A 26,548-nucleotide genomic window follows, 5' to 3' on the forward strand; every position below is an offset into this window, starting at 1 on the left:
GGTCAAAATAAGGTCAAAATAAAGGCTGTTCGAAGGCAAAATCTCAGGGGGGGGGGGGGGGGGGAGAGAGGGGTCGGGACCTCCTTGATCCCCCAGCGATTTACGCCACTGCTCTGAAGCGTAGGTTATTTAGTGGCACTAGGTCGATCGGCTCTCAAGACGAGCGAGCGCTCGCGGCACCTATAACTTTGACTCTATTGCCGCCGCTGGCGCCCAAGTATGGGTCCTCTTCTTTTTTTTTTTCTCTGTATGTATACTGTCTTTATTGGACCCTACATGTTGTTGTACTTGAGCTTGTTCATAATAGGAATAAAGAAAAAGACATTGGATGTTTTGGCGCAACTCTCCACTGGCATCATTTAGACATACGAGAATAAAAAAAAATATATATATATATATATTTTGTTTTATCTTTTTAAACCGGGGGTGAGGACATGAATTAAAAATAAGAACACAACAATTTTTATAAGAATACAACAATACAACAATGCGCACAACAAAATCTGTGACCCAACAGAGATGGCACACAGACGAAATAACAAACACGGTTTTATTGTTTTTCCACAAAAAAAACGTTTATATTTTAAGACACACAATGATGATCAGTGTTGCCTGACTTTGTACAAGGGTTAAATAAGAACAGAGTTGCCGTAGGCTGTACACGTATATACACGGGAGTGTGGTTCCTTCTTTAGAGGCGGACGGCCCTGACGTTCACTCCTTTCTTGATCCTCAGCACGAGCGGATTCATATCAATCTGGGGCGGATCCTGCGCACAAAAACAAAAGGTAAGTCAATTCCATGGCAGATTTAGCACGTAGCAGCTATATCGAAGCAGTCCACAAATACCTAAAATACAAAATCATTATTAAAAAACAACAACGACAACAGCAACATCGGTACAACTTTTGCCTGGTGCTTGTCTTCTCACTGGTTGAGCAGGACTCTCATATCGGTACGCAGACGAAGCTCTCTTATACAATCATGTACCCCGCACTGGTCTCCGCTTGGTGACGTCGAAATCCTACCGCTCCCGGCCTTATCATCTATAGGAGGTGTTGGGAGAGCCTTACCACGTCGCTGTTTTCGGTGGCCTCGAGTCGATACTTGCGGAGAACGTTGGCTAGGGTGAGCCTGAGCTCCATGTGGGCGAAGCGCATGCCGATGCAGTTTCGGGGTCCCGCCCCGAAGGGCTGCCACGCCAGCGGGTCGAAGTGCTTGTTCTGCGGCAGGAACCTGCAGGGGAACGCAGGGGCGAGAACCGATTCGATAACGTCGCCAGGAACTGCCGCCTGGTCCGCGGCATTGTCGTGCCTAGCCGTTATTTTATTTAGTCGTGTCTAGGGTTTATGATATGCCCGTGCTGGACAGTACTTCACGTCCATTGTGCTTTAGGAGACTTGTATTCTACTTGAAGTACATTCTTTAGTATGTACAGTCTTTGCCAAAAGCTTAAAACCCACCGTTCAAGAAAATCTTTTTTTTTTTCTTTGTTCAGGGGCCTTTAAAGTATACATTGCCCAAATTTGGTCTCGTTCAAATTTGTGTCTCAAAATTATGCTTTGTCAACTCTGAAGAAATGCTGGAATGGATATTTTACTCTCACCAGAAACGCGAGCAGACGATGCATCGCTCCGTTTGTACTGGGAGCGGCTTTCCCGCAGCATTTCGAACTCTCACTTCTCACTAGGTCAGCGCGTGCGAGGAGATTCAAATACTTAGGAGGGGGCCGTAAGAGGACTATTTGCGGAAGCTACGGGTCTGACTCCCCCATCCAACATTCGCCGCACACAACACACACACACACACACAAAAAAAAAAAAAAAAAAAACAACGAAAGAAAGAAAAAAAAATGCATGGGGGAATAAAGGGGAACGATGAGAGATTATGCTAAAAAGCACTAGTGTAATTTACATTGAAATTACATTGCATTTATGGTACTTTGCTTCAAGTATATTGCGACCGGTGTATTTCCTACTTGAAGTACATGACCTCTCAATAACGTTGTACCTTACTTTAAGTACTTTTTAGATGCACTTTACCCAACTCTGGATTATGCTGATAGACGGTTGTCATATCTCCGATGGAGCCTCCGTTACACGCGAAACTTCTGCTGGGAGAAGAGTCACTCATGGCGTTCCACGCGAGGGTTTCTAGTTTGGTGAAACGCGTCGGGGGATTTTCACACAGAAGTTCATTTGAAACAGATGACAACGCACAATTCACCACCGTTTGCATCCCGACTCGGACTATTTCTACAATCGCAACAGCCGACTGAAATTCTATAGACGCAGCTCGCCGTTTGTACCTCGATGAGGGCTTATCCTTTACGCCGCTGCCATGGTGTCTAGCGGGCTTGAGGGACCAGCATCCAAGCAACATTGATCTTCTAGATAGTACAGTAAACCTCGAATAAATCGATAGATTTTAAGGTCAGATTTATATGCCTCGAGCGCGACATTAACAACAATATAATTCGAAAAAAAAAAAAAAAAGATAGCGAAGTTAGTGCGAAAAAAATATTTAAAAGTACTGCAAAGTCGGCGGACACGACAGCGAATTTGATTACATCCTGCACTTGAGCGTATTTTCGCGGGTGCCATAGAAATTAGTGGTAGTGGAAGACAGTTACTTTCCCGTTTCTTCTACTTTGGTTGCTTCATGACGGTTCATTTTCGCCTCGGTCTCTATCGAGGAACGTCGTATAGTTCTTTGAACTACGTCTTGTGACATAACGTTTTGGAAGCAGATTGACCAAATACCGTGGAAGCCAATACTGGCAACTCCCGCGGAAAACAGGCGAAAAGTGACTGCAGCGCCCCTGGCGAGCTCGGAGACTCCGCTAGCAGACAAATTCTCCAAAATGCATTGGTTTTGTCTATCTCCGTGCGAGGTGACCAACAAAAAAAAACTTGTCATGGGCATTCGCAGCTTTGAAAGTTAAAAAAATGGGTGCCAGCTCATGAGTGAAGGACATTCTCTTCGCGTGGGAAAGATGTTACAGCTTTCTGGGCGCGATTTCGGAGTTCTCCCAAAGAAAACATTCTGTCACAACTTATGTAAGCCAAGCAAAACACGGATGTATGCCTTCACGCTCTTTCGTGAAAAAGGGAAATGTACAAACATTTCAGAACATAGCTTCGTTTCAACGTTATTGTTATTATCAGTCAATTCGTTTTGTCGTTGCAATTCCCATTTCTCATGAATGTCTTGCTTATAACCGTTTCGTCGAACAGGCGAGCTGGCTAATCCCGTTAAGATCGTCTCGGATGAAGAAGCAGAAGTCAATTTTGAACCACGTACGTTACGGCGATGTCAGTAGGCTCCGAAAGAAGTCGTTGTGCATATGCAAATCTGACGGGATTATAGATTAACAAAAGTGGAGTTACGAAAAAAGCAGACTTCTCGCGCTTGGAAAGATAGAAGGGGAGAGCGTCGTAGCCCCGCGAAAAAGGTGATTTCAGCTACGTTATTTTCAGTGCACAAATTCCGATTGTTAGCGCGGGGACGACCAACATCTTCTGCTTCGCTGCTTCTTCTACGACAAAGGCCGACACCCGTTGAACTGTCTCCACTTTTTCCATTTTTGAGTCTTTTATATTTTTGAGGCGACGCCACTCTGCCGCGTTATTTCTTCCTCCTGCTTATATGTTGCTGTGTATATTTTTTGTTTTCTTTCTGCTTTTTTTTTTGCCCGACGTGTAAACCATTGTGTATCCTTGCTTTGTTTGGCTTAGCTTTTACTCCCTTTCCTTCGCTTCGGCGCTACTACCCCTGGTTCGTCTGTGCTAGGCCCGGGCATTTTGAGGGCTGTCTGCAACTTTGCTGTTGTTGTTGTTTTCTTCCACTGTCGTCTGCGATGACCTCCTATTTTCGCCTTAGATTGAGTTTCTAATCCAAAATCGTCATATGTGCTTTTTTATTTTATTAAATATATTAGGAAATGTAAGCTCGTTATACATTTTTATTCGAATTTTATTTGTGTCATCCGGCCGGCACGTCTGCTACGGGTCATCGTTTGTTGATCAACCGGCCGCATTCGAGCATACACCAGAGCATAATTAGAGATGACAGGCATGCTGTGTGCTGCCTACCATCGCAAGAACAAGCTTGTGCGATGTGGTGGAAAATCTTTCTTCTGCTTCCTACGTCAACCTACGGACACCTACGTCAACAAGTACTTGAATGCACTTTTAAACTGCTTCGTCAAGCGAGCGAACGAACAACCCGCCAAAGTCACTGGAAAAAGAAATTCGAAAGCAAAAAAAGGTTACTCACTGCTAGCACATATAGAAGATTGCTGCCTGCGACCAAAACATTTCTGCGACTCTTTTTTAGCGGGCAGTGTGAGCTGCACTACGTTATTTATTTCCCCTGTTTTGTTTTTAGTTCGTACCTACGCCGCGAAAGCAAATAAAGAAATGTATAGCAAGCAGCTGAAAAAAAAGGGACGCATTCTTCTTTTTTCATTAGTTTCGTCTGTTGCTTCCGCTTTGTTTGTCGTGAACTCAACACCGGTAGCGACCACCAGCTACTCATTTGCTGCTTTCCATTTTTCTTTCTTTTTTTCTATAAGCGCCGCAACGATCGTCGTCGTTGAAATAGTTTTCTGCTAGCTTCTTTGTTTTATTCGCCGTTGTTCGCTTCTCTTTCCCGTTTCTTTTTATTTTCGTCGGGAATGGCGACACCATTTTTTCTGCAAAGTTCGGTAAGTGTTCGCACGGTCATTTTTATCCTTACTTTTTGTTTTGTTTTTATGCTCCAGCAGCTCGTGCGCTTGCTCTGGTAATATTAACATATCGTTTTTGCATGTTTAATGATTACGACGTAGTTCGAGTAGCTAAACGCCGTTTTTTCCGCTTCCCAGACGCGTTTCAAACGCGTGTGACCTCCTGAGAGGCGTTCGAGATCGCTAAATAAACTGCTCTATCTTTGTTTATGCGCGCGTTGTTATTCGATTGTCGTTGCATTTGCGATCAGTGGATTCCCCTTTGCAAGCGGACTGACCGTAATAAATTGTTTCTTCTGTTAGGGTGACGAAACGGGGCTTGTAATGCTCGAGGACGTCGCGGAGCCTATACTTTTCCATTGCGTCGACTGCTTCCGTAGACTCCGAGTCCGCTAGAGGCGCCACTGTCACGTTCGCCGCCGCTTCTATGTGTTTTCGGAGGAGTTTCCAGTATTGGCGAAGCTATATCGTATTTGGATTGACCTTACGAGGTTTTGGAAGGGTGCATATTGCCATCAGTATCCCAAGTGCTCCAAAAGGCGCATCTTACTGCAGTCGCGTATCTGATTGCACTTCTACTGAAAGGAGTGACTGCTGACGCCGACTACTGCACCTGTCAGGGTCGAATATGTTCGGGTCCTTCCAGTTGTCCGGGTCACGGTGGATATACTCGATGGCGGCCATCACTGCCGTCCCCGCGGGGATCTTGAGCTTGCCGTACTGCTTGTCCACCACCGCCTCTCTCGTGACAAACCTGCGGAGGAGCGAATGAAAACACGTATTATATTTGTCGGCGAAACTCGGGAGTAAAATGTCTCTCTTAATGTCACGGGTCTCGACAAGTTGTTTGTATTGTCTTCAGTTTCTTCGAGACAAATGCAAACGAGATCTCGGAGGCTTGAGTTGGTGTTGTAATAAGGTGCTACACTCTAAAAAACACCTTTGCGTCTGCTTTCTCGCACAACACTTGGAGAGCCAATCACCGCAACTTACGGAGGCAGCTCAGCGAATGACAATGCCGAAACATATGTTTAGACCAAAAAAACGCAGTCTGAGTTGTGACATTAAGCAATGCAAAACGTCAGGCTTGCATTGCTGAATGTCACAACTCAGACTGCGTTTTTTGGTCTCAACATATGTTTCGGCATCGTCATTCGCTGAACTGCCTCCGTAAGTTGCGCTGATTGGCTCTCCGAGTGTTGTGCGGGAAAGGAGACGCACGGGCTTTTTTTAGAGTGTATAGTCGGTTCACACTGAACATGCTGAGGTAAAATAGCCCAAACATAAATATGAAAAGAAGAACGGGACAGGCCAAAGGGCGAACTCGCAATTCAAGATATTACTATATACAGTTTCTTTTTCAAATTTTTTTAGAAATTTGTTAAAAAAAAGAAGCCGTGAAAACTACACTTATGCTGTTTGTGCAGGTAATTTTAACGGCCAGAGGGAATGGTATATGGGGTTAGTCATAACGATCAGTCGGCTAATTAAGTAACATTTGTTAATTAATAAATTTTAACGAAATTCGTGAAAATAGACCTACGGTTCAAATTAGAAACTTAATTGCTGAGCGTCATCGAAAACTGCTAAACAAATAATTTTTAGAAATACTTTGAGCACGTGGGAAGCTTATTGGTGCGCTAAAGGCATTACTCGTGCAACAGGTACAGTGCTGCGGCTATGATATGAGACGGAAAAATCGCGCGGGTGCCTTACCGCAACCGCTAGCCTTGTACTTGCTCAACGAGTGGTAACTTTAGTGCAGTACTACGCTTCTAACGCGTTCAAATTATCTGAAAATGATTAATTTAGTGGTTTTCGATGACGCTCAGCAAGCTTCTAATTGGAACCGCATGCCTATTTTCGCTATAAGAGGTTAATTAACAAATTTTACTTAATTATTCGACTGATCATTAAGGTTAGGCACCACACTATGTCCCCATGGCCATATAACTGACCTGTTAAAACCGCATAAATGTAGCTTTCACGGCTTTCCTAAAATAAATCTGTAAAACTTAAAAAAAAAACCTGCATAAGTCTTGTCCCATTCTTCTTCCCATCCTTGTGTTGGCGCTAATTTACCTCAGTACGTTGAGTTGGTACTCATGGCACTAGGGGACGCTTCTATGTTATGCAGATTGCAACGTAAGAACTGTGAAAATCCGCTTCCCACATAGGACAAATATCTACCCAATGTGCCCAGACGTATATGGTTTTGGACGGAGATTTGTTTTTGTTAATTCCGATCTTGAAGTAAAGGGAGCTTGCGGACGCTCCTTCATTATGCCTCGTTCACACTGGCGGTTGAACCGCATTCGCGAAGCCGTTGCAAAATGCGGCGCGCAAGCTTAGTAGGAACCATTTTTTTTTCTTCGAGAGCGTAGTTTGTGCGCATATTCTGTTTCTGAGCAGAAGCATGAGTTGGTCTACAGCAGGGGTCTCCAAACCCGGGCCCGCGGATGGCCGTGGTCTTTACATTGGCGCCCGGCTTGCAGCCCACTGCTACCGACGCAAAAAATAAACGATCGTTAAAAAAAAAAAAAAAAAAAATTGCGACGAGATATTTACCAAAAGCGCAAGCGAAGATTTCAGAAAGAATGAGAAAACTGTTGTGACGCTATTCGATATTCGCTTCGATTTGAACTCAGATATTAGTATTTTTCGATATGTTGATCGTAGCGGATCAGCCCCGTTGAGCGGGTTTCTCACCGAGCACCGCTGCACTGCGGAGAAGCAACACCCGCGGAGCTCGCTGCCGCGGGTGTTGCTTCTCCTCAGTGCAGCGGCACTCAGTATAGAAGCGCGAAGGCCGGTTCTCACATGCAGCGAAGCGCTGATGTAGCGCTCCTCACGTGTCGTCAGCTACTTATCGTCTGCCATGAGAAACAGTTTTGACGGTGCGATACAAAGCTGGTGAACGCTGCCGTCAGCACGCTCTAAGCGCGAGGTTAGCGCTATGCTTGTAGCGCTCCGCTGCATGTGTGAACAGGCCTTTACCCGCCGGGATCAACACTTTCAAAAGTACAAATATTGCAGTCACTTTCTCAAGAGGAAAGGCCACTTTCAAAGTGGGGTTGTGGACGCGCGCGCGCGGTGTCTGTGAAAAGAAACGAAACATTTGTGAATGTTGAAATCTGCACTACAGCCAAATTTTCAAAATTAAACTTTGCCTATTTTGCAAGGGTATGGCATAGATGTCGTGAAAACATACGTTCGTCATTCATGATTGTCTTTTTATTTTCTTGAATTCTAGTTTTGGTAAAGAATATTCGCTTATAGCAAGAAGATTTAATCAGGTATAGCTGGGCATCTCTCTGTAGTTCGTTTTATGTCAAATGCATCCTTTACTTGCCATTTAAATGTAGGCAATGAACGTTCTGAGGTCACAGTTTGTACATATAGTTAGATTAAAAATAACTTAGCTTACATTTGAACAAGTGGAAGCTTTTGAACAATCTTACGAGCTCACATGGGTTTTCGTTTAGTCATGGTTCAGTAGTGGAAAACTTTAAAATACTATTCGATATTCGATTCAATAATATTCAACCAAAACTACTATTCATTTCGAATTCGCGTCGAACTCAATACCTCAATTCGCACACGCCTAGAAAACTGCATCAAAACATCGGTTTTCTCGGCATATTATTTCTCATACCTTGTCGTCACCAAAATCACTATTTGTAGCTCCCTGCTTAATGTCTGCGTAACTATGAAAAAAAAAAAAAAATCCTGTGCGCTATAGTGTGTATCGTGCATGATCCAATCTGATCTACCATTTTCATAAGTCTTCTGCCCTGTGTGAATATGACAAAGTTCCTATGCGCTTTGATCTTTGTCTGGCAAGTTTTCGGGGTCGCAATTAATTTTTAATGTCACGAATAGTAAAATAGTGCACTTAAAAATCAAGTATATGTATTTGTCAACCTTACATTTCTTTTTGAAAATTTGCTCTAGTTTAAATTTCTGTGCTTAAAGGCCTGTCTACTCCTATGTATTTAGTAATTTCTCGTTTATATTGTCTCATCTAATTTACGGCCCTTCAGACTGAAACAGGTGCCCAATACGGTCCCTTAGCCAAAATGTTTCGAGAACCCTGGGCCCTAAGCTACACGGTGGGATCAAGCGGAACCAAAGGACAGGGACGTCGTCTGCTGCGATTGGTCAGCGCCACGCCACTGACCGATCGCAGCAGACGACGTTAGGGATTTTTCGTAGACCGCGTTTCCCTCTCCGCTAAGTCCTCAGCACCGAAGAAGCCGCTACTGCGCCTGCACGCCGATGGCCTTGACTGTAGACCTCCGGGTATCGTAAGGGGTTTCCGGAAACCGTTGCGGGACGGCAAAAACGATATACGAAAACTCTCTGGTGTCACGGTTACTCGGTCTCGATTTGTCCCGCGATGTATCTATGCATGCATAGGGCCCCTCATCTACAGGGTTCGCGACTGGAGGTAGGGTGAGTCACGTGGTATATACTCACGCGAAGATGGGTGGATAGAGACGCATGGTCTCCGACACGACGCAGTTGAGGTAGGGCAGCTTCTGGACGGTGCTGTATGTGATTTCCTCCTGCGTTTGATAAAACAATTAGCATGACCTCCACCCTAAACCTTTGTACCTCATGTTTGTGGCCACGCAAAATTGTGCATACAGTCTATTCTACGTGGTTGCAATAGATTGTTTGATGACATACTCTGAGGATGTATTGGACACGAGGGCTGTGTCAGTGTTTGATGGACTTTTGCAAAGGGTATGAGGTGGAAGATAGCGTCATTAGCCGTTAAGAGCGCCAAAGAACGATTCACGAAGCAAGGATTGTTAAGAACTATTGCGTTCATCCACTATATTAGTCCACCTTACGCATATTAAGGACGAAGAGTTTCAGACACGTAGCTCAAGACCTCAAGCTTGGTTTATCAGAATCTATGTAGTGTTTTCGTCCTCGACTGCAGCTATAACAACGGGGCGCATCGTTTACAATGCTGTCTGCGTCTTAAGACTTCCTTTGTGTCCGATAAACGGGCAACCCAATCGTGCAATGCATGTAAACTTGAAGTGTGGGAAGGAGTTCAGTAAAAGGTAAGTGAAGGGCGGCGGAAGCTGTCGAGTGAACAGATAACGGTGGCCACGAGAGACAATTGAAAGAGAGTACGTATTCGGTTATCTTTGAGAACAGAGCTAAGTAGAAGCTAAATGCTAGAAAGAGAGAGAAAGAGAGAGAGAGAGATAGCGTACGTCTTGTTCGATGACAGAAAGAAGCTCCCGTCGGACTTTCTCCTGGATTTCAGGATAGTTGACCAACATGTGCGTGACCAGCGTCAGAGTGTTGCTCGTTGTCTCATAACTGCAAACCAAGCAATGCATATATCATGCGTAATAGTTAGGGCTCCGTGTTTTCGGAGTTTATTTTTCGTGAAATTCGGAGGGTGTTTTTCGGAGTTTATTTTTTACCGAAAATTCGGTGTTTATCGGAGTTTATTTTTTTGTAAATCCCAAATTTTCCGAAATTCAGAGATTACTTTCGCAGTGTTTCTTATTAAAATAATAAATATTAAGCAGATGCAAACGTATGCCAGATAAAAAATAAAACGCGCTTGTATCAATTAAGATTTCTTCAGTTGAATTTGGTGTTGGTGTTATTGGCAATACTAATTTGTCCCACGACAGAAGTCGCACACAAGTGTGGCTTCGATAGACGTCGATACCTTAAAATCAATAAACTGCCGGAGATAGCCGCAAGGAAGCTCGTAGTCATCCCATCAATCTATCCCGCGGCCGCGCGTGGTGGAGTGCATGGTTAAGGATGTAATAGAGAAGTTTCAACTGCCCCTCTTCTCTATTTTATACAATCTCTATGGTCTATAGCTTTCACTGTTAACCCCAGAAACATACCCTCTCCTTTCCCTAATTCCCAAATCTCATGGCCCAAACTGGAATACAAAAGAGTGGCTTTTGTCGTGACACGAATGGTACGATGACCTCTTTCCCTGAGCCAACCTTGAGGAGACAAGCCGTAAGATACCCTTTTGACAACTGTCCGAGGCTTGAAATATAATTACGGTGTCTTTTTCCCAGGAGCATTAATTCTGCGCTGCTCAAAGTGTAAAAAAAAAAAAAAAAAAAAAAAAAATTGTTTTGTTGTAGAAAAAGGGAGGAGGCATGGGCACATAACAATTCGGAGTTTATCGGACAAATCCGAATCGACAAAAATTTTACCAGCTGGTGTTTTTCGGAGTTTTTCGGATTTATCCGAAAACACGGAGCTTTAGTGATAGTTAATCACACAAGAAAACGAAAATAGAGGGTTTTAGTAGATCGTTCCAATATTGTCAATACCGGTAACCGTTAACTATACGACGCATGCGCAAAGGCGTCGACGGAGTATTGGGCATCGTTATCGGAGTCGTCGAGAGCACCTACTAAAACACCCTAGCTGGTATCTGAGCAAAAAAGTAAGAGCGCAAACAAGCTGGTGTAAATTTACAAAGAACCCAGAAATGTATTCTACGGTAGACTGTTTACATAGTAACCCAACACAAAAAAAAACAAGAGCACTCACAGAAAATTATGTTGACTAGAACCGCCGTCTTTCCATTAATTAAAGAATGATGCTTATTTGTGGAAAAATGGTGGTTCTCCTGTTTATTTTGTGTTTGTATACTATAAATTTCAGTTGTGTTTGAGACTTCATCTTTGTACTGTCCTTCTCTTCCCTCGGTGTCGGAGTTATTTGCAATTATTTAGAATATATGCTGTCTTTTAAGTTAGGACCTATGTGGTCGGTGACTAAAGCGAGTTATATAGACGTAAAGCTCACTTACCCAGCAATGAGTACAAGAAACGCGTTCTGTGTAATATCGTCATCATCCAAAACAGCTTTTGAACTGTGGGTAAACCCGTTGGCAAGCTCTGGGAGGAAAAAAGAAAAGAAACAAACACGGTTACTCGGTTTGACATTATCGATGCTTAGACTTCACTTCTTTTTTTTTTTGTTTTCCCAAAATCACTGGTAATTTATGAAACGTATGACGTTGCTTATTGTCTTCCCGCTTCTTGTTTTGTTATTCGTTTTTTGGCGCTGTGTGGCATTTTTATTGGATTCGGAGCGATTATAAGATGCTTGGAATACGCCGCGCTATATTAGTTCCAAAGGATTTTGTATTCGTATATCTAGAGTTGGCCTTTTGTTTGCACAGTCGGAAACCTGCCACTGCGAAGGCTTACGGAAGGGCACGCAAGACTAAAGCCAGTCTGCGTGATTGACCGTACCCTAGTTTCCGATCGGCTGCTAAATCCTGCATAGCTAAGGGTTCGGAACATCTGTCACTAAGTTCCTTCGTGCCTTCCAGAGAAATGCAGCCCATGTCATGAAAATGCGAACTTTTGAGGGCACAGTTTCTCTCAAAGGTTATGGGAGAGCTCTCGAGATGCATCGTCCATGGCGTATATGGTTCCAGCTAGTGCCACTAAATAAGCTTATTTAGTGACTCTAGCTCCAGCATGTATCCCTGCATTTCGTAAGCAGACGGCCAGAGGAGCGGCCGACAGGACACTATACTTCATTTCAGCTCAAGTCAGACGCAGTCGACGTTACAAGGTAATGGGATTAATAATGCAGCGTCAAGGTGCAAGTCCCCAGATTTTCTTTGTTTATGATTTGTTCAGCGACCATAGAACACGTACAGAAACATGACGAACACCACGATGCTGCGCCTCTGAGGCTGTCTGAGTGGTCACATAAGCTCTTAGCGTCGGCTACATCTGGACTTAGGGTGAAACTAAGTATAGATTGTTTGTCAGCCAGTTAAAAGTTATGCTAAGGCCCTATTCAATACGATACAATTTAGCTTTGTCTGCGACCTTTTTCTCTCTTCGTCAGTTCTATTGTTGTTTTGAAGATGAACTGGGAGAAACAAGTTGATCGCTTGATTGGCCACTGGCTAGAGCATTTCCTGATATCACTCTATACAACGTATTTCCGACGAGTCACTCACGAGATGCTGGTTTTTGTTCAGGGTCGTTGTCATCAGCAGCAGTCAGTTGATCCGACGTGACGCTCCCGACATCTACTCTGGACTGCTTGGCTTCGATCATCTGTTGCAGCAGGTCTTTTTGGTGCACCTGCTTTGAAACGGTCACGATCAATCGGCAATCGTTTGACAAGATTGTTTTCCGTAGTTACCACGTTGTTCATTTGGCGCTGCATGACTATGCTCTTGCACTTTTCCTGGACCTCGCGAAAGGGATGCACTCCATTGTTGAGGCTCTTCATCCTGAAGTCGTTGAGGTACCTCAAGAAGAATTCCAATTCCGGAAAAGCAGCTGTAAACGAAAATACTGCTATGTAAACGACTAGAGCGTTACGGCAACTACCTTGCTCAAGAAGTCAAGCACCGAATAAGCGCAATCGCTTCTTTTTTGTTTTATTTTTTAAATTGCAGATTTTCTCATAACTATCGTACGGTGCACTCAGCTTTTTACCAGATATATTTTATGCACGTGTTAGATCGTTCAACGGCTTCCTTAGTAATTGGTAATACACTATTTGGCAAGTATAGATACTGTTTACTAGTGCTCTCGGGCACTGAATCACTGTCATATACGAAGGAACTCAGCAAATGACGAGAACAGAACTATGAGGAGGTCTGCGATGGGGGCGCCGAAACGCCATGCACTGTGTCGTATTCAGATTCGGCGAGCTCCCTCTGTAGATTGCGGTAATTAGCTGTTCGACCACTCTGCTCCAAAGCACACGCACCGGCGTTTGTAGCGTGTATGACGCATTGCAATGCCGATTAAAGGGATCTTTAATAGCCATCAACATTTTATCTTTATGTAAAAAAAAAAAAATATGTTGTTTGAACCTCTGACGTTGTTTCGCATTATTTTTATGCTCGACGCCAGCGTATCTCGTCCACGTTCTTGGCACTCCCAATACAGTTAATGCGCTGAAGGACCAAACGTTGATACGCTTACTCAGCAGAACGGCGATGATGGAGAACGTGCTGCTGAAGAGCATTCGACTGCTGACCAGGAAGCTGTGGCTCGGATGCTGCTGGAGGTTGTAGTTGATGCCCATGGCGCTCCGGCAGATGACGTCGAGCGTGAGTGCCTGGTACATGTCGCCGATCTCAAACTCACTTCCGGTCTTGGCTTTCTGGTCAAGCTTGGTCATCAGCTCTTGGATGGTTTCGATGACTCCCGCTGACATCTGGTGAGGATTAAGGAGTATATCTGTTGGTGACAATGGTTCCGATGAAGCTAAAGCTAGGCGGAGTGCAAGTTCGTCTGCTTCTTGCACGCCGGTTCCGATAGTGTCAAAACGCCGACCTCTTATTGACTGATTGAAAAACAATTGTGGGTAGACTTCAAGGAATCTAGATTTGAAGTCTACTCACCATCCTTTCAATCAAAGCCAATCAGAGCTCAGCGTCTTTCTGACGTCACCGTAACTCCTGTGCAGGAAGCAGACGACTTGCTCTCCCCATAGGAGCTTTAGCTTATTCCGGGTCCACGTTTTGGGCTGCCGCTCTGCGGCTTCCTTGTACGGCCAATGGGGAATCGTGGGTACGGCCAATGGCAAATCGTAGCGTCGTCAGTTTTTAAAACTTGGAATACACTATCGACTGGATTACGTTTTACGCCTCCTGCTTAGATGCGAATTTGGTACCAACTTAAGAAATGCCCAAGTTTTGCTTAGCATTGTTAAGTTCGTTCGGACACTACCGCGGATCTCAGCTCCCCGGGTATAATTCCATGCGGCGTTGTGACTCAAACATATTCGATGCTTCGGTAACACTCACTACATGTGAACAGGATCAACATAAATACAGTCACCATTCTGAGTTTGTTGGAGGTGAAGGACGGTGTGAGGACACTTCGCACTTCTTTCCAGCGTTTTCCCGTCAACTGGATGAGGCTCTTGTTTTGGGGACTCGGAGGTCGTTTAGATTGAAACAGGAGCTGTGGGCGAATAAAACAACGAAACATAAAAAAATAACAAAAAACTTACGCTGATTATTTACGGCGCACCTTTGTGTGTCCACACTTTGCATTGGAGATGCGATTTACACAAATAAAGGTTTGGTGAGACTAAAGCGGGCATTTCTAATCATTCTGTAAATATTTTGATTCCGTAACACTTGTAAAAGTAGGTTATGCTTAGAAAGGTGAAGGACGTATCTTTGGCTGTAATTTTGTTACATTGAAATTATTACGCTAAATAAAACCATCTGCAACGCAAATTGGTTTAGCCGCAATGCCCGCTCCTAATAATAAAAACAAAACAAAACAAAACAAAAACACTTTAAAATGGGCAGGACGTTCCACAGTGATCAGTGCCACAACGCAGACTGCTTTTGTTTTCTTAAGTCTGAACATTTGATCAGCCCCGTCAATCGCCGACCTGCCTTCGTAGATTGCAGGGGTTGACACCTCCATGTGCTTTGCAGGAGAGCAGACACACGGTATTTCTCAGTGTGTAGGGCCAGCATAGGCGGACCCGGCAAAATGGTGACTCACACTCCGGTCAATGAAATCCTGGAAGTCCTTCACTTGCACGTTCTTGAGGAGCTCAAGATCGGCGACGAGCAGCACCGGTCGGTAGCCGTTGAAGTACCTGCAGATCGCGAAGTGTCGGTTATTCAAGGTGCACGGCAGTTTCGCCATGTCGGAGTGATCGGTGCGAAACTCGCTTGCTCACCCAACGACTTTTCCGTACTTGTCAATCCATTCCCTGTAAGCCACTGTTGGTGTCTGCGAGTGAGAATTAGTTTTCTCACTGTTAGATTGCATGGACTGGGCGAGGGAAAGAAAAGCTTTCCCTCATTATTTTTTCTTTTTTTTTTTTCGCCCGGTAGATAGTTGCTGCTGTTAAAGCGACCGCAGTCTCTGACAGCGCGAGCACGGCGGGAAGGAGTTTCAGTTGTCCCACTTCCAGCGCGAGGCTTCCTGCCTTCGATGATGCTTCGGTGTCTCGTGAGCCTCGAGCGTGCTCGCGCTCAGCCAAAGCATGACGGAAGGCAACGACCACGTGCTGGAGGTCGGGTGTACCGAAGAGACGCCCTGCCGTTTTCACCCTATTAGCTACTAGGGTTTGTCTCACTTTGAACGTCAGTCTTTCTATGAACAAGGTTACAATCTGTCGCTCCGCTATATAAGTAAAAAAAAGAAACACATGAATGTGAGAAATAATGAGGTGACGCATATGTCACAATCTGGCAAAGGGAGGGATGATTTGATGAAGCAATCGTTATGTTTGGGTAATACTCTGACGATTTCATTGAAGTTTTTTTCTTTTAAGTAAATGACGCTCGCTCGCTCGCTCAAGTTTTATTGGCCGCTTGTGGCAACACGGTACAGCTCGAATGAATGATGCATATATGATATGATGTAAACAGGAGCGGCGGTATTAGGATCTGGCCTAACGGAGCACCGACCGGCATATGAACTGCGGAGAGCAAGTCGTCTGCTTCTCGCACAGGGGGGGGGGGGGGGGGGGGGGGGGGTGTTCCGGTGACGTCACCATGGAGGATAGTGGGTAGACCTCAAAGCAGGCTGCCTTGAGGTCTACCCACTGTCCTTCAATCAGAGCCTTCTGACGTCACCATAACACTCCGCAAAACAGGCAGTCGACTTTCTGCTCTGCGGATCCGGGCAGAAATCGCGCTGCTTGCCGAGCAGATTAGAGCGCGGATTCGTCATCTTAAAGGAAAAGAACACTCGCTATTCGCTGTTTCTTTTGTATTTATAATCGTATAAATCTCTCGTTTTTATTCGTTTGTACGTTTATTGATTATCTCTGCGAATGTCCGTCTATTTCTAACTTGAATCTGTATTATTATTCTTTTCTCAAAGCGGAAAGGCGTAAATCAGGAGCTCTTTTTTTTTGTAGGTTTGTTGTGCACTAACGCAGTCACGAGCGAACCTGTAGTAACACCACCTCTGTTTCACACCATGTCTGACACAGCGCAGCCGATGCTGTGATCCCACGTAGTTAATCAAGTAGCGCTGTTTTTATGTGTCTTCTATCACCGGCTGAACCAATCACGGTCACGCCCTGATCCCACGATTCTTTCTGTGCGCGATTGGCTATTTTTCTTTTTCCTTTCGTTCTCAGTCACGTGGGTTCCGTCTCTGGTATGCGGGACAAAAAATTTATAAAGCATTTCAACCTGCAGTATGCGAGAAAATATAGGTGAGTCAAAATAAGAACGTGTGACAATCCCGCATTTTTCGTAAACATCTTCCAGCGGCGTGCAGAGATCAGAAACACGTTTTACCGCATACCGGAAGTGACGACATTCAAGATGGCTGCGCCCTGGTGGAAAAGGTGTGTGCTTTTGGGTGATAGCTCCAGCACACAAAGACGACGAACGCCGCGACGATGCATTTTTTGGGCGCTGCTCGATTGTTTCCATCCGATCGTCTGCTCTTAAACTCGGCGGGAAACGGAGTAGAAAATAGAGAGTTTGAGGGAACCGTGTTTGCACGTCCGAGACGGTATACAATGGGCCCTCCCGTACGAACTGCGCATGCGCGAGACGTCTACGGTATAGCGCATGCGCAGTTCGTGCCGGAGGGTCCATCGTATACCGTATCGGGTGTGCAAAAACGGTTCCCTAAAACTCTCTAATAAGCGACGCACGCGTGAACGGCCTTCACGTACCATAACGATGCCGAGCGACCCGGGGGCCCAGCTGAACGACGCTGATCGCTTGCACACTCGTGTCTAATCTGTGTCTGCGCTCTCGATCTCAACTCTAGTGGATGCTATAGACGAAGTACCTGCTGTATAACAGTGTTTCACGAAAGGTGGACAGATCCAATATTTCAAAAACTACGCATCACACACAAACACACACACAAAAAAGGCTTCTGTTGTCTTGGCTTTAGGCCAAGGGCCGATTTAGAAAAATTAATAGAGTTCGAGATAATTGACCTGTTAAGTATTTTCGCGAAATTAATTTTTTAAATATTGAGTTTAAGGGCATGATTTCAATTAGAATCTTGCTGAGCATCATCGAAAAACACTAAATCAACAAATTGTAGAACTATAGAAGGCACGCGCGGTATTTTACGACTTTCTCTATAGTTCTGCAATTTGTTGATTTAGTGTTTTTCGATGATGCTCAGCAAGATTCTAATTGAAACCATGTCCTTCAACTCAATATGTATGAATTTAATTACGCGAAAATAATTAGCAACTTAATTATCCCGACCTTTAATATATATATATATATATATATCTTTTTTTAAATACAACCCTGGCCTAGAATCAAAACGACACAAGCCTTTTTTTTTTTTTTTTTGCGCGGTGTGTAGTTTTTTTAATATCGAATTTGTCCACCTTTCGTAAAACACCCGCAGCACAAGTAAGAAAATCGGGACATTGAAAAAAAAAAAAAAATTCCACTCCATTTTTTTGATAGACGAACTATATACACGCGCGCGAGGGTATTTGCGGTACGAAAATCGCGAATGTGTTTTAAACCAGTGTGTGGTTTGCGTATACGTGCAGTAAATGGGAACTTTTCGTAGATCGTACACGCGCCATGGCAGATTGTGAGCCTTGTGGGTGAGTGCTCAGCCCGTGCTCAAAGTGACGGCACAAGTTTCCTTTAGCAACCCACAGTTCCTGCGTACACTCTACGAAAAGACTGACAATTTTTTGCGTATGTAAACCTTTTTTTAACAATGTTTTTTTATAATTTGTTTTTCGCCCGTACACCGGATAGTATTTTTTTTTTTTTTTTTCCACGCTTCACAGTTTAAGCGGCTTTCTTTGTCTAGGCTTATTTAGCGTCAGGAGAGCCCCATGCTTTTTACTGTTCGGGTCGCCGTTTCGCATTAACCCGCCCCCCCCCCCCCCCTTTTTTTTTTCCACAGAAGTTTTTTTTTAATGACTTTTCAAATACCGCTTACGATTGCGGCAAAGAGCCACCTCCGAGGACTTCGATATCGCTCACCTTTTTGTATAACTCCATCATGTTGCCGAAAAATATGCTGGGTTCCGGTCCGGGAATCTCCAGCTTCTTGAAGTAGTTGAAGTGTTGCCTCCTCTTTCTGTTTGGACGTCGCAAAAAAGATAAACATACGACTCTTAGTAGAAAAAAGAAGTGCTCGTATTTTTGTTGGGATGAAACAAGTTATACGGGGTACCGTTCTGACATGAGTTTCGGCCATGTTCGACATTTTAAAGCGCTACTTTCACGCGGGAACCCTCTACGGGCGCTCGTGTCGGTTTTCACGTCATGTTTTTCACGTGACACGAATTTCCCCGCTAAATTTAGAGGGAAAATTAAAGTCAGTTTTCAAGTCGCCGTGTCACGTGACTTGGGGGTCACACGACGTGATCACGTGCATGACATGGCGTCACTCTGTCACGAGATCTGACGTCACACGACGTCGGATCACGTCACGTAAATTTCCCCGCCGAATGTAGCGGGGAACTTGTGACGTCACGTAGCAACGGGTTTACGTCGCCCGACACTGCGACGTCACGCGACATTACGAAGTCACGTGGCGCCACGATGATTTCCCCGCAAAATTTATCGGGAAAAAATGACGTGACGGGACGTCAATTTCCCGCCAAAGGCCAAAGAGAAGACCGCGCGAGTGCACGGCTGCCCACAGCTTAGGCTTCACTGCCAAGAAAAGTTGTCCCCAAATATAGCAATGTTCTTTTTTTTCTTTTTTTTCTTTTAAACGAAGGAAAAAAAGGTTACACTTACACGAACCAGCGTACCACAAAGACGATGCTGCAAGCCGCCACCAACTCCCACATCACCTTCGTAGGATCCATCCTCGTCTTTGGTGAAGAGAGGTTGAAGCACCGGTGAGTCTCGACGTTCCGTGTTTCCTCGATAATCCGGCGGGACACGCAGCGAAGGCTGCAGCCACGAGATCGTAAAAGGCGTGTTTCAGAGCGAGGAGTCACCGCCGCCGTCCGACGTTCTAACCCATTCGACGAGTGCAGTGGGCAAGAAAGACATCTAGCCTTACAGTCTATACCCCCTAATCCTACCAATCAGAGCTTGGCGTTCTGACGTTTCTCAAGCTTTCATTGACTATATTTATACTATAGACCAACACAACGTTGTGACGTCACGGCACTGCGGTGGCGCTGCTGTTGGCACTGCGCATGCGCAGGCGCTTCAATTCTACCTTCCCGCGATGACGTAAGCACGTGTAACGAACGTCTCATTAGGGGGTCCTCGGATGGATGGACGGATGCTAAGGGCTGTACACTCTTTATAATGGGCGGCAGCTTGCGCCACCTAGACTAGAAATCAAAAGTATGATTATACTAATAATAAATGACTTTATTTCGCCAACAGTTTACACGTGGAAGGTGAAAAGGGGAAAAAAAAAGATGTAACACAGCTTGACTAATCCCGAGGCACCTAAATATCAGTTGAGACGCGGGCACGAAAATTAATTACATATGATTAGGAAATAAATAAAAACGCGAAGATATCTTTTACACGAGAGAAAATTTGACTAGTGGCATTATGTAATGCAGATTCAATTTGAACAGATGAGAGTATTAGCAGACAAAACGTGGCAAAAAAACAACTTCAACCGCCAAAAATTAACACTTTTCTTCTATTCATTTTGGTTCAACATAAGTACACCAACACTTAGCTTCTATTAGGTTTGGTTTGCGACGAGTATGATTAATTCCCGTAAGGCTGCTCACCGACACATTGTTAAGTTCTATATTTTCTCTACTGAACTGATTCAGTGTAGTCGGAAGGGTGTAACGTATTGTTCATAATTAGTTCTGAAGAAATGGTACTTCCCATTGTTCTACAGTTCGCGTTGGATATGCATATACCTTTTTTTGTAAGGTTTGCTAAGTCTTCGAGATAATGTTGGGATTGATTTTTTTCTACCATATATTTCGAACATAACTGATATTTGTATAAATCAAAAAAATTCATTACTCTAAGTTGATTAAAAACAATGTTCATTTTATAATCCAGCGTAACATTAGAAATGCATGGTTCTTAATATCTTTTTTTTTGTAATATAAATATCTTTTGAAGATTGGTATATGTAGTAGTTCCCGATATAAGATGGTCATAATTTATATGCGAGTAAAACAATGTATTATATAATAATAACTTTTTTTGAGAGGCAAGATGTGTTTATGATGATATAAAACACAAACGATGTGTTTGTGTTTTGTGTGTTTGTGTCCCATGACATGTTTTTGCTGAAAAAAATACCTAAAGTTTTAAATGTGGGTACGATTTCAATTTTCGAAGAATTAAAAAAAAAAAAAATATCTTCGGAAGTGTAGACATATTTATTGCTTGGTCAAAATAAGACTGCTCTTGTCTTATTGGCAATTATTTTTAGAGCATTACATTTATACTCCAACTATCGAGTTTTTTAAATATTTCATTGGGGTCACGTATAAGCTCTGCGACTTTTTCTCCGGTAAAAAATAAACTAGCATCATGAGCGTAGATAAACGAAAATCGTTGTTGAACTTACGTTTACTATATCATTTATATAGATATTGAATATTAAAGGCCCCGAAATACTCTTCTGGTAAACGCCGGACTTAATCGGTTTTATTTCAAATGACTGATCATTTATATCTACATACTGTCCGCGGGAAGACAAATATGAATTTAAAACAAGTGACACTTGGCCACGAAGTCCATACACATTTAATTTCCTAATTATTAAATTATGATCCACGTAGTCAAATGTTTTAGTGAAGTCGACGTATAAACCGAGAGTAAGTTTTTTAATCCTCAAAAGTTTTAAGTATATGTTCTTTTTGGGCTAACAGAGCAAGTTCGGTAGAGCGATGTTTACGGAAACCAAATTGACATGAATCTATTAGGTTGTGTTCATCCCCTCGGATAACGGTTTCTGTCTCTGTTGCACCGGCTGGGATGATTATAAGTTCTGCACAATCGTTCTTTTTTTTTTTTTTTAACGCGGATATAAATAGAGCGCGTTACACTAGGTAATTGCGTACGATACGCGGGGTCATTGGACGAGTTGTCACGGTGCTGCGATATAATCGAAATAGCAAAAAAATAAAAAAAAATAATAAAAATTGCCCCAGTACATGTCACGACACGAATCATCCAGTTAAATACCTCCGCGACGAGGACACCTCCCAAGGAAAGAGATGTTGAATTGTGCTTAGGGAGTGTCGGTGCTAGAAAAGTTTTAACCTTTTTTTTTTTTTTTTTTAAGTTTTGAATAGTTTGGTTAAACTACCGGAGGAAAAAGAAAAAGTACTCGTAGAGTGCACCATACAGCAAGGCTCTTCGCGTACACACTTACGTTAAGTGCAATCGTGAGGAGAGCTTTCAAGTGATTTTGTGCGGCTCGAGAGCCTTACTGTAACCGCTCATTCACACTGGAGGCGGATCCGCGTTCGCAAAGCGGTTGCGAACGCGGTTGTATAAGGATCCAGTACAATTGCACGCGCACTCGATGACATCAAGTGCGCGTGCAATTGTACTGGATCTTTATACAACCGCGTTCGCAACCGCTTTGCGAACGCGGATCCGCTTCCAGTGTGAATGAGCGGTAAGAGCTTGCCCCACAAGTGCGGCTGAAGTCTGATTCATATGATGCAATTTCACGTTAGATTTCGCAAATGCAACGTCGCTCTTGCGGAAAAAAAAAATTACGGTGGGAGTTGTGTTGGAAATTGTGGTTCTCGACGGCCTCAACTGCGAAGTCGCATGTAAAATCGCGTTTTATGAATCGGGCTTCATATCTGCGGATTACGAGTAAAAAAAAAAAAAAAAAAAAATCAAAACATGTGACTGCATTTGTGCGCGCATATCATACAGGTTATAATTTATAACTAGGGTTCTGCGTTTTCGGTTTCTATTTTTCCAAAATTCGGCGTACGTTTTTCGGTGTTTATTTTAAAATTCAATTTTCGGTGTTTTTCGGCGTATATTTATGCCCACAAAAGTTTATCGACTTTTTTCGGTGAATATAAAATAAACACCAACGGACACCGGATCGGATGATCCTTGTAGCTCTGATACTTGTGATCACTCAAAGAATAACGGCATAGGTACATTGAAAAGAAAATGGACCCTTTATTTGGCAAATGTGTGCAGCTCTAAAAGAAACAAGGAAAAACCTGAGAAGCATGAACAAGTCAGATATAAAGCCTATGCCCGAAAAACATAGAACTTCACCTTCTGTACATCAGGATTACGTTATCTTATAATAGTACACCCAGATGTACGTTCCCAGGTTCTCCTCGTTGATCCGCAGCCTTTCTTTCCTGCTGCTATGGCCCTGAGCTTCGAGAATGCCCTCTCAACACTAATACTGGACACTGGCAGGCTGAGAGGAAGCGCTGCCTGAGCCAAACTCGGTTAATCAACCAATTGTGACCGCCAAAAGAGAGACGGTGCGACTTTGTGAAGCTCAACACAGCATGCAGAGCTTGCATCAAGTCAGTCTTCCTTAAAACGAGTTTGAAAACACGCTCGTACATGGCAAAGTTATGGGGCATTTCGGACTTCAAGTTTCGATCGATGATGCGCACATTAAACCAAAACGTCGTGATGGCATCCGTGTATCCCATACATTCGGACACGTTTCGAAAGACACTGTTGTTCCACGTTTTCGCCACGGCTCTGCGGTACGACTGGAAGGTCAAAGTGACATTTTCCGGTTAAAACTGAATTTTAGAAAATTGATTCGACATACTTTTATCGGTTTTAATAAAAAAATGCCGAACCTAAAAACTGACCTTTTTCGGTTAAAACCGAACTTCCGAAAATGGATTCGGCGTACTTTTATCGGTTTTTATCGGTTTAAACCGAAAACTCCCAACCCTATTTATAACTAAACCTTTTGTCGGTATCTCCTCTGCCATAGAGACATAAGGGTGCAAATTTCTGGTATCCCGTAATTCCGTTTAGCTTACTTTAGGTTCTCTCATATAGCTTTGAAGGCGCATTTGAAGTAGTAGGGGCAATCTTAGCCATCCTTCAGAATTGATGGAAGTAAAATGGGAAATGGCAGGTTTTCGTTTTTCTGCTTTGAGCATGAATGCTTTACTTGCAAGTGCGCTTAGGTTACGGGCGCCTGATCGAGTCGCCATGACACATCAACAATAAAATGAAGGCAACTACCTCAACTGGAACAGAAGAAAAGTCTGGTCTTAAAGCCCATCGAAACTCCCCGTCATCAATTAACTTAACAACCTCTAAAAAAAAACAAAAAAACTGCAACAGTATTTGTTTAATTGCAGGCTTCTGTAGGATCGCATTACGCAGCAGGGGGCCTTGTTAGAATTGTAACGTTGCAAAGGTGCGTTAAGATTTTCAACGTATAAAACCAGATTAAATAAAATAGTTCAAGCTCAAAAATGTGGGAGAAAAATCGAAACATCAAGCTCACCGATGGTCACGAGTTTATCAGGCAAGTGGTCAAGAAAATCAGCCCGCGAACTCGAAATAATTTGCAGTTCACTTTCGAATGCGGATATGTCCACTTGGTCAACGCAAAGATCCTCCACGTCAGCGTTCCCACTGTCCGAAAGTCGTTCACGCGTCAGGGAAGGCCCCTTATATAACGGGTGTCGTATCAGTCTTTGTTTTAAAGAAAAAAAAAAGAAGAAAAGAAGGAAGGGCTCGCGACCTCGTATCAACCTATCAGGTACGTTCCTCTCGGTCTACAGGGTCCGGCTGCGCAGATTGCGCAGCGAAACTCCTGCCTTTCCCGCCCAGGGTTCGAAGCGGGACCATCAACAATGGAGTCCTTCTGCACCTCGATGTACTCCAACGGCCTTGCGGGCCGCCTGCCAGAACCTCCGCTCGTTTCCCCCACGGTTTGTTGGAGGTTTTGCGTAAAGCGTTTTTTTTTTTTTTGTGCGCACACTTCTGTCTTTCGTCATCGAGAGGGTTGTGGTGGGGAGTGCAAACGATCTTATCGCGCGATATCGCTCCGGGAAGCATGATCGCGTGCCGTATCTTGGAAGTCATGTTTTGTTTGTTTGTTCGCAACTAGATTTTTATTTTGATCAGGGAGTCGCAAAGCTCTAATGAACCCCCTTCGAAAGTCGCGTGCCGATTTGTCAGTTTAAATATATTGAATTTCTTAATATTAAGGTTGCATATATTTTTTTTTCCGTTTCTCTTTTCGATGTTGATGTGTTTTTGTCTTTCATTTTTTTTCCCGCAAATTTGTTGTAGGTAAACTGATAATCATACCAGAAGAAATTTAGTCTTTTTTGCCCCATGCAGTGGTCTTTTATGACAGTGTCGATATATTTGCTTTTATGTTGCATTCTTTGCCTGCTGACTGCTATAAGGGGCCACGTCAGAAGGTCGTGTTTTCTTTTGCCACAGCCCCCTGGACACAAGTATGTCTAAAATAAACTATTATTATTATTATTATTACAAGTTCGGACCAACTGCACAATGGCAAAACAACTGACATCGCAAAACTTGCAAGTCATTGCACATAGGTGGGAGCGTAACCAACGCCATGAGCCGACAGGCCAATCAAACAGCGCCGAAAACGCAACGTCACTGCCCTCATCAATTTTCCGTGGGTGTGTTATTTATTGCCTTTTAGGTCTAACCAAACGCAAAAAGGGTGCCGTGACGGTTTTAATTTGCATGCATGTGTTAGCGTGTCCGGCATTATGCAGAGATTCCACAGCCACACTTTCGAAAGGGGTTTATTGAGTCGCCCCTTAGTTACTGGTGTTCCTTTTTAGGGCTTTACAGATTTGTCAGAAATATATCTTGAAAGCTACACTAATTCGCTTTTTCGAAGTGAGTTATACACGGCTAGAGGGGCCTAATATTCACCGAATTCGGAGGGAATTAATATCACGAGGACACCACAGTATTCTGTGCCCCAGCTGACTTCCGGTAGCACGTTTATTTGTCCGTCCGCTACGCACAGCGATCGGACCAGATTCTTGTTCTTAACAGAACCAATAATTGTAATAATTTTGTATAAAAAAAAAAAAAAAAAAAAAAAAAAAAAAAACGGAAGTGCGCAAGGGCCCGCCGGGTCGGTAGTGAGCTTGTTGGCAAACAAACACCAGTGAACAGAGGAATGATTGTCAGCATAAGTTGATTAATTAAGGAAGAGAACGCAAGGGCGTAAAGGCCGGTTCAGACACTTGCGTTTGAGTGCGTTTGACTGCGTTGCGTCGAGAACCAAAACCGAGTCACCGGCACATCTGTGCTTCGTATGAAGCGTGGACTCCAATCCAAGGAATCATCATGGCACGCGATATAAGCAGCAAGGATGTCCTGGTTTTTCGCTGCCGCAACGCATTCAAACGCAGTCAAACGCAACTGTCTGAACCAGGCTTAAGTGAGCAGGTGTATTAGCTACGTGCGCGATCGAAAGCGTCGCTGCGGTCAGTCTTGCACGATTGGCCGAATGCTGACCATGACGTCAGCAAAGGCTATCTCATCCACAGAAATAAGAGCAATGCATGAACTTCAAATATTTTGGTGTTAGCAGTGTTGGTTTCAGAGCTCCATGATTTTAAGCTTCCACCATGCTCATTACAAACACCGTCGAACTTGTTGTTCGCAAGGTAATGACGTCACGAGAGAAAACCATAGGAGGGCGCCACCAAAACATCTCGCCCTTAATAGGGAGTATTCACTGGCGGCCATAGCTGTGTGCGCGAATGCTGAGCGCGTGTTGACGGCGAGCTTCCACAGTTCTTTTGCAAGGTGTATTCCGCACAATCAAGAGTGCCGGTCTCAGCAGCCTATTGATGTGAGCTCGTTCTGAGCATCCGCTCTAAAGAGCACCCACAAATATGGCGTCCAGTTAATAC

The 26,548-nt window shown here is 43.8% G+C and overlaps 1 protein-coding gene across 1 annotated transcript; it reads right to left on the reverse strand.

The window, feature by feature from the left end:
* Positions 1–533: 533 nt before the first annotated feature.
* Positions 534–19,548, reverse strand: LOC8052107 (thromboxane-A synthase). Its single transcript, XM_042286192.1, has 14 exons — positions 19,461–19,548; positions 18,696–18,792; positions 15,431–15,483; positions 15,250–15,346; positions 14,566–14,691; positions 13,705–13,939; positions 12,911–13,050; positions 12,723–12,849; positions 11,550–11,637; positions 9,964–10,072; positions 9,209–9,297; positions 5,343–5,483; positions 1,074–1,236; positions 534–769 (listed from the first exon to the last, which is right to left on the reverse strand). The coding sequence occupies exons 1-14, from the start codon at positions 19,529–19,531 to the stop codon at positions 692–694; spliced, it is 1,614 nt and encodes a 537-aa protein (XP_042142126.1). The 5' UTR covers positions 19,532–19,548; the 3' UTR covers positions 534–691.
* Positions 19,549–26,548: the final 7,000 nt, after the last annotated feature.

The sequence above is a fragment of the Ixodes scapularis genome, unplaced genomic scaffold, assembly GCF_016920785.2.
Source record: "Ixodes scapularis isolate PalLabHiFi unplaced genomic scaffold, ASM1692078v2 PGA_scaffold7__128_contigs__length_106722199, whole genome shotgun sequence".
NCBI classification, from domain to species: domain Eukaryota; kingdom Metazoa; phylum Arthropoda; class Arachnida; order Ixodida; family Ixodidae; genus Ixodes; species Ixodes scapularis.

Coding starts and splice junctions, on each gene's coding strand:
- LOC8052107 (XM_042286192.1), bottom strand. CDS start 19,531: ATGGATCCTACGAAGGTGATGTGGGAGTTGGTGGCGGCTTGCAGCATC. Junction 9,298..9,963: donor TTTCTGTCATCGAACAAGAC/GTACGCTATCTC, acceptor TATCAAACGCAG/GAGGAAATCACATACAGCAC. Junction 770..1,073: donor CCACCGAAAACAGCGACGTG/GTAAGGCTCTCC, acceptor TTTTGTGCGCAG/GATCCGCCCCAGATTGATAT.